Here is an 8,671-nt window from a genome sequence, read left to right as displayed (position 1 = left end):
CAAATATTTTGGATTCTTGTACTCAGCAGAGTGTTAGACTCTGTGGCCTCAATGACCTATTCCAACTCCAGAATTCTCTGACTAGTTATGAGGTCTTATACATATCTTCCTCCTTTCTAAACTCACCCTAAACACCAGTAAAATAAGGTGGGTTTCCTGGGAGTATGGAGAGGAAATCTCTGTGAAAGACCAACAAACTAAATGAGATGCCCATCACAGGATTATCCCTCTTTCTTGCAAATTCTATCTTTATTTTAACTTTTAGCCTCCAGTAGTGAGACCTGTGTAAGGTGAAGATAATGTTAAGCGTTACTATTTGAGTATGTTCTCATAACTGGGGAAAAAAACTTTTGCTTTTTTTTAATTAACATAAGGAGTTGTGAAAATGTTATTGCTCAAGGATGAGTCCTTCGTTGGGTTGCCAATCAGAGGATAATGAGTCAGAGCAGAGATAAGTTTTCAACTTCTATATAAACTGAGGATGGTTGAAACCCAGAAACATTCAAAGGGAATAAATATTTTATACAACTGGAAGTGTCTGCAGTGATTTTAACTATGACAGGTCTCTCAGTTTGGGTGTTCCTGCTTCTCACCTGCAACTTTTCTGCTTTTGCCGTTCCAGTGAATTCACCAGTCAGTGATGCTGACATGAATTTAGTGAAGGTAAATATACTCAAAATTGCTGAAATGTTAGCTGTTCTCTAATGATACTGAAGTCTAATTTTAACTTTTCTCTCCTCAACTAATTTCCCCCCCATTGATATCATATTTACCTTTGTGTCTTGTGAGATGTGTCTCATCTTTTTACACATACTTTGTTCATTAATTTAATTACTTAACGGATTAGGGTTCATTTCTGCAAAACAGACTATCCTCCTTAAATTTGCACCATCATTAAAAAAGCTAAATCTCTTTAGGAGTTGTTTTTTTTTAAGTGAACTTTATTTTTTGGACCTTTAGCCTTCAAATTTATGGGAAGAATATTCATCCATTTCCCCAAAACCATAGAATGATTTTTCGATATGCTGGATATTATTTTATGTTATTAATGATCATATGTATTACTAGAAAGAATCTGAGAACCCTAGAATTCCATCAATTTTTCCCTCGCTTAGTTTCTTTTCATTTTAGCTTATTTTTTTAAAATTCAGAGTAACTTTACTTTTGTTTCCTAACAGAAATACTTAAAAAACTTCTACCAATCCAACGATGAGAGAAGCCCTAAGATCCGTATGGATGAAAATGAAATATTGACTAAAAATCTCAAAAAAATGCAAGAATTTTTTGGCCTGAATGTGACTGGAAAGGCTGACCTGAAAACTTTGGCAATGATGAAGAAGCCCAGGTGTGGCGTACCTGACTTGGGGTCATTTGTTCTTACAGATGGCAATCCTAAATGGGAGAAAACCAGTATTACCTACAGGTAAAAGGATTGAGGTACTTTTTTTTAGCAGGTATCAGCTTAACATACAAGTAGGGGTATCGGGGGAGGAGGATAAGACAAAAAATCAAAACCGCAATCACATGATTGAAGCCACACCCCTTTTAAGTGTATGTCACATGATTGTGTCTGCCATCTTCCCTTTTTTGAGCCTCCTTCCAGCAGATGCCCCTGCATCAATAAAAAATATGAGCTTTGATTGATCTTGACATCCAGTCCATTTAGTGAGGAGAAATTTCTATTAATGTTTTCCAAACTTTATTTCATAGCACATTTTGCATTTTCAAGAGCTTATTTAAGACTAGGAGATATTCGGAAGCAGAATTCCTATTTAGTATGTCAGGGATCAGCCTGGCCTCTCTTTAACACACAGTATTTTCTTTCTGAAATAAGGGAATGCTTATCAGTCAAGTAAAAGCTTTAATATCGATTTAGCTGGAAGCAGATATGGGCCATCACATCGAGGAGAATCTCAAAAACAACCTGTGGCTGGAAAAGAGGCAACATTTGCACCAAATCACATCTAAATGCCTTTTAATTTAGTACAGTATTCATTGTTTTTAAAAAAGGAAACCCAAAGAGAAAGTTCAGAGCAGCAAATTAAATCAGGACCCTAAAAGTGAAAAAGAGATCCCTTTCTGCTCACTGGGATCAATTCATTGTTAGTTCTGCCTTTATTATTATTGTTGTTGTTGTTAAATGGAAAGAAGCGTATTGCTTTAAGCCCTTATAAAGAGAAATTAGAAAGTCTTTATTGAATAAGATCAATTTCCATTTGAGCCACTTAGGTCTAATGGCTAAAGCAACAGACTAGAAAGTTGGAAACCATGAATGAGTTCAAATCCTACCTTAGCCATGAAAGCTGGCTAGGTAAATTTGGGCCAGTTATTCTCTCTCAGCACAACTCACCTTGCAGGGTTATTGTTTGGGGAAAGTAGGAGGAGGAAAGTGTGTTTGATATGTTCACCCCCTTGAGTTATTATACAAATAATAAAGGTGGGATATACATAAAATAAATTTTAGATTCAGTAAGAAAGCATTACTTTCTATGTAAACCAATCCTTTCCTGCAGGCTCTGACCGAATTGGGATAACTCTGGAATCTTGGAAAGCTGGTGTGACTCAATATCTCCAATGCTGGTTTAGATAGACCACTCTTGTGGCTGCCTAATAATTTATTCCTGTTTCATTTTAAAGGATTGTAAGCTACACTTCAGATATGCATCCATCTGATACAGATGAAGCCATCAGAAAAGCATTTGAAGTCTGGAGCAATGTGTCACCTCTGACTTTCACAAGAATCTATGATGATGAAGCAGATATCATGATCTCTTTCAACACCAGAGGTAACCACATAGGTTTACCCCTGAGCCGAGTCTGGTTTCAGGAACCACTGTTTAAGCAAAAATTAACTGCCTAACTGAACTCTTTACTTCTTCTACATTTAGACCATGGTGATAATTCTCCTTTTGATGGTCCCGATGGAATCCTGGCACATGCTTTTCAACCAGGCAAAAACATTGGGGGAGATGCTCATTTTGATGAAGAAGAATTTTGGACAAAAGATGGCCCAAGAGGTACATCTAAATCATTCTTGAACTGTAAACATATAGATTATGCAAGGATATAAGCACCTGAGATTTATCTACAGATGCAGCCAGATGAGATGGTAGACCTGGAAATATCTGCTAGTTTCTCCAATATGGGCTACAACCCCCCAAGAACCTGGATGAACATGACTAGGAATTACAATTTTACTTAAACTGTAAAACAGTAGTTATCGCAGGTAGTTGGCAATCATTGAGCAGGCTGAATGGTACAGAAATTAAACCCAGTTCTAATTCAAATCCTGTATGGTTTCCCTTCCATAAAAAGTTTAGCATTTCTCTTCCCATGCCCCCAAGTCTTCAGATTTATCTCCTCAATCCACAGTGCCTTCTGCAGCAACTTTGTTCTGTTTCAAGAAATGGAAATGAAGTTTACAAACAAAAACGTTTGTTGCTTTTTTTTGAGACAAATGAAACATGTTTTAATTGCCTATACAGGTCGTGGGAGGGAACCAACCCCTTCCCCTTCCCTGTCAACTATGATTGCTAAATCTTGATGGGACTATTCCTTTTTCTTTACATGCTAAATGTTGAATTTTGTTTATTTTTTTTTTAATCTGAGGAAGGAGTAGATCAGTTATGAATTTCTTATTGCTTTCTACAAAAAGGATTTTCTCTTTCTTTTTTTTTTCTAGGCCGCAACCTGTTTCTTGTTGCTGCTCATGAGTTTGGCCATTCGTTGGGTCTGTCTCATTCCACGGATATTGGGGCCTTGATGTATCCTACCTACTCCTACACAGCGCCAAAATTATTTCGTCTTCCGCAGGATGATATCAATGGCATTCAAGCAATCTATGGTAAGACCAAGAGAAATCAAATCCTAAATTGAATGCAAAAGCCTGCCTATTGCAACTTGACTACTAAATGTAAATGAATATTTGTAAAGCAGTGCAAGCATCACTAACTGCAAAATCCTGTTCATTTAAGTAGGATTTCCAAAAGAAAATTTTCTGTAACTTGTAACTAGCTTATTCTTCCCAGTTATATTCCTTAAAACAGTGTCATAATTAATTTTATTATAGCTAGAATTTCCCACTATCAGCAAATACACATTGGAATTTGTACTACTCCAAACACTAACATTAAGAAAGCAAATCTTGATACAATTGTTTTTAGTATCTATTTGATAGCTTCCATATCATGTTTTTATTATTATTTAGGAAAAACAGACAGCTCAATACAGCCAACAGGGCCCTCTACACCAGAAGCGTGTTCTGCTAAGACTACTTTTGATGCTGTTACCACCATGCGTGGAGAATATTTGTTCTTTAAAGGCAGGTGAGTTGCATTCTTAAAATAATTCTTAGAGTTTGAGTAATATTTTTCCCAATAAATGGGATACGACCCTTATATTATTTTTATGATATGGAACTCCATCTAAATTTTCCCTCTTTGAAAAGATGCCACATTTGGTAATATGCCACTTCTTTTTTACAATTAGGCATTTCTGGCGTAAACATCCTCAGGTGTCCTATGTGGATCTGTATTTCATTTCTCTTTTCTGGCCAACTCTGCCTTCCAATATTGATGCTGCTTATGAGAACTTTGTGCAAGATAACATTTTCCTTTTTAAAGGTGAGTAATGAAAACATAATAATAATAATAATAATAATAATAATAATAATAATAATAATAATAATGATGATGATGATGATGATGATGATGATGATGATGATGATGATGATGATGATGATGATGATGATGATGATGATGATGATGATGGAAGGGACCTTGGAGGTCATCAAGTCCAAGGCAGGTAACCCTATACCATTTTGGACAAATGGCTGTCCAGTTTCTTCTTAAAAACTTCCAATGTTGGAGCATTCACCGCTTCTGGAGGCAGGTTGTTCCACTGTTCTAACTGTCAGGAAGTTTCTCCTTAGTTCTAGGTTGCTTCTCTCCTTGATTAGTTGCTTCTCTCCTTGATTTATTGCTTCTCTCCTTGATCTCCTTGCCTTTACTGCCTTATAAATTTATCAAGACTTGCTCTTACCATAGGGGGGGGGGGAGTTGTTAGGAAAAAAAGGGGATCCTTTGTTTGTTCAATAAACCAATGTCTACTTTGTTAGTCTTTTTTTTTTTTTAGGTTATTCTATCTAGTGTTTCTTAATTGTTCTTCTCTTAGGAACTCTTTCCACATTTAAAAATTATGGAGGACCCCAAAAGAGCTTTTGTTTATCTGGGTTATATTTATCAATATTTATCATATTAACAATTAAAAAATGAAGCATTCATTGTCGCTACTACTTGTCAACTTGTTTGATGGGCTTTTAAAACTGTGGTGAATGAAGGCGAATATACGCGTCCCAGAATAATATTGCAGGATCCAATCTGGGTCAGTCACCGGGGAACTTTTCTCTAGCGGAGTGTGTATTTTAAAATTGTATTATTTTTTTTAACATAGGCTGGGAAATAATTTTGGTTTGGTGGATCTTTGATAGGGCCTTGGGGGAGGGACCCCCAATGGACTTAGAACCACATGTTAAAAAGCACTGGCTTATGCTAAGTCATACAACCTAGTAACTGGTTTCAGTGATCATATTAAGCCAAAAGCCAAACACCCACACACACACACACACACTTCACATTATGGTTTACTACATTGTCTGAATTTATCCCAGTTGGTAAATTATTCAGAACTACTCATAGCCTAGTCTGACTTTGTGCTGGCACTTCTTTAGTGTGACTGGAGGGCAGATAACTCAGTTCTTGTCTTCTCCTGCGCTCCCTCTGCCTAATTTTCCAGCTTGTCTTCTGGTTTTTCTTTGCATTTTATCAAGATAGCTCCGCTGGCAATGCAGAACTGAATTTCAGCCTGCCGAAAAGATCTAAGCCAGATCCTAACTCCCTACAGCTGCCACTTTTTTTTTTTTTTTAAGTTAGGATGGTGTCAAATCCATAGAGAACAAAGGATTCCCCTTCCTTCCTAACAAGTATTTATTGCTAGAAATAGACATACAGACCCCTGAGCTGTGAATGCCCATGTATAGAATTTGGAGCGTCTAAAAAAGCTTCAGCTTTCTTTTAAAACTAGTATCCGGTTTCTCCAGATGCTGCATGTAACAGTGGGAAACATGACAAGGCTCAGAAGTGATCATTTTTTTCAATATTGAAATAATAATTTTCTTAAGCAAACTTGAGGAAAGCCTAACAGTATCAAAAAATATAATTACATTTAATATTACTCCGTCTCTTTTTAGGAAACAGATATTGGGTTGTAAGTGGATATGATATAATTGCCCAGGCTCAAAGCATTTACAGATTGGGATTACCAAGAAATGTGAAGAAAATTGATGCTGTATTCAGTGATCCAGAAGCTGGGAAGACCTATTTTTTCATTGGGAACAAGTATTGGAGGTATGGCTCAGTGTTCTGTGATCTTAATATGACTTGCTTACTATGTGGTTAGTCTTGAGATATTAATCTTTAATAAGCAATATTTAATTGAAATGTAGTATATAATAGTGTGGCAGTAAGATGATAAACAAAAGAGGTCAAAATCTGCAAAATGGTGGCCATGCACTGCGATCCAAGCTCAAGGCCTATTGTACACGATAGAGCAGTGGTGGCGAACCTATGGCACGCATGCCAGAGGCGGCACTCAGAGACCTCTCTGTGTGCACGCTCGCCGTGCCCCGGAAATGGCAACCGTCCCTCTTCAACCAACTGCCCACTAACTCGCCGAGGTCCCACATGGGTGGATGCATCCCAGCACCCATGCGCTCACTGGCCTCTGTGTGCAAGGGCCGATGGTGTCAGGCAGCAGCCGCCCCAGCCCCTGCCTCACCTTGCCTTGTGACAATGGCACCTCCGCCCTGCCTCACCTTGCCTTGCCTCACCCCACAGGATGAGCCTCCTGCCCACCGCCCCACCTGCCAGAGACCCCCTGGATCTCCCCCAACCCTGCCCGGCCCCCACAGGCGTCCCTCCCCATGAGCAATATTGAGGTGATCACACCCACCTTGGCCACACCCAACCAATCTGCCATAACCACCACAGCCATGCCCACCCAGTGGGCCACGCCCAGCTGGCACCCGGCGATAAATAAGTGGGTTTTGGGTTGCAGTTTGGGCACTCGGTCTCTAAAAGGTTTGCCATCACTGTGATAGAGCATGAAAGTATAACATAGATTTCCCTTGACTAGCAACATCTGCTGCTGATCCAATCAGCTTCTATCCTGGAGTAACACAACATGCTAGAGATTCTCATGTTTCAGTTCTGCTTACATTGATATGATCATGTAAAGCAAAGTATATTTCCCATAAGGTTCTTTTAATGCCCAGTACAAATGTGTGAATATTCTGCTTGAATATTTGATTGAAAGTAAATGCGGTTGAATTTAATCAGGTTTTTTTTTTTCAAAGCAATCAAGCAAATAGAATAAAATCACGAGTCTCCAAATCTTCTGAGTAGAAAAAGAGTTCCTTATTTGATTCTGAAATCCAAACAGATTCAGTAATTCAGTTTGGATATGCAACTCAGTCAAATCTGGAAATCCAAACTGAATCAGATCACAAATCCAAAGCAACAAATGGAAACAGATATTCCCTGATTTGCCCACTCTTCATACTTAATATTGGAACAAAACCCTACCGCTTCTTAATCTCTTCTTCCATTTGAGCCACTTCCAATGATGGCATTAAGCAAAGATGACTGGAGATAAGAAAGGAATATCTCAGGGGCTGCCACAAAGAAGAGGGAGTCAAGCTATTCTCCAAGGCGCCTGAAGGCAGGACGAGAAGCAACGGATAGAAACTGATCAAGGAGAGAAGCAACTTAGAACTAAGGAGAAACTTCCTGACAGTTAGAACAATTAACCAATGGAACAACCTGCCTCCAGAAGTGGTGAATGCTCCAACACTGGAATTTTTTAAGAAGAGACTGGACAGCCATTTGTCCGAAATGGTATAGGGTTACCTGCCTGAGCAGGGGGTTGGACTCGATGACCTCCAAGGTCCCTTCCAACTTTATTATTATTATTACTTTCTATTTGCCAGTCCTTTCTTGGAATAACAGTCTGAATCTTGACTAGCTCCTACTCATTCAAATGTCTCTCCCACTGTCATTTTTATCATTTGAAAAGATACCAGATTGGACTCAGACTGTTGAATGAATCTATTTTCCACTGAAATCCACTGGACTTTAAGCATGATTAACTTCTTTAGTGGGAACTAAATCCAGCCATCTTCCCCGGACCTTTCCCACAGTTCTTAATGGCAGGCAGCAGTTTTAATCCTACAGCTGTCATCATAATCCAAAAGCTGTGATTGATTTTCATGATCCAGAGGATGACTGATTCTCTGCACCTTCTTTAAAAGTACTGCAACTGCTAAACATCCGAAATTTGGAAGTGGTTTTTGAGAACACTTGGCTGAACTTCTCCAGCATGGGAACTTTGAGATGTCCAGGCAATATCAGGACTGTAAGATAATAATAATAATAATAATAATAATAATAATAATAATAATAATAATAATAATAATAATAATAATAATAATAATAATAATAATAATAAAGTTGGAAGGGACCTTGGAGGTCATCGAGTCCAACCCCCTGCTCAGGCAGGAACCCTACACCATTTCAGACAAATGGCTGTCCAGTCTCTTCTTAAAAACTTCCAGTGT

The 8,671-nt window shown here is 38.3% G+C and overlaps 1 protein-coding gene across 1 annotated transcript in view; it reads left to right on the top strand.

Moving 5' to 3' along the window:
• Positions 1-515: 515 nt before the first annotated feature.
• LOC107286364 overlaps positions 516-8,671 on the top strand; it is a gene marked incomplete in the record, with an annotated part of 28,674 nt that continues 20,518 nt past the window's right edge. Inside the window, 8 exon segments of the mRNA XM_015814720.2 lie at positions 516-663; positions 1,179-1,423; positions 2,638-2,786; positions 2,889-3,017; positions 3,683-3,844; positions 4,208-4,325; positions 4,489-4,622; positions 6,248-6,404. Of these exon segments, the coding sequence (XP_015670206.1) occupies positions 556-663; positions 1,179-1,423; positions 2,638-2,786; positions 2,889-3,017; positions 3,683-3,844; positions 4,208-4,325; positions 4,489-4,622; positions 6,248-6,404 (1,202 nt within the window).

This window comes from Protobothrops mucrosquamatus, unplaced genomic scaffold (assembly GCF_001527695.2).
Source record: "Protobothrops mucrosquamatus isolate PMUCROS unplaced genomic scaffold, P.Mucros_1.0 scaffold277, whole genome shotgun sequence".
Lineage (NCBI taxonomy): Eukaryota > Metazoa > Chordata > Lepidosauria > Squamata > Viperidae > Protobothrops > Protobothrops mucrosquamatus.
The sequence above is the reverse complement of the archived record's forward strand: the minus strand, read 5'-3'. Positions and strand labels throughout refer to the sequence as shown.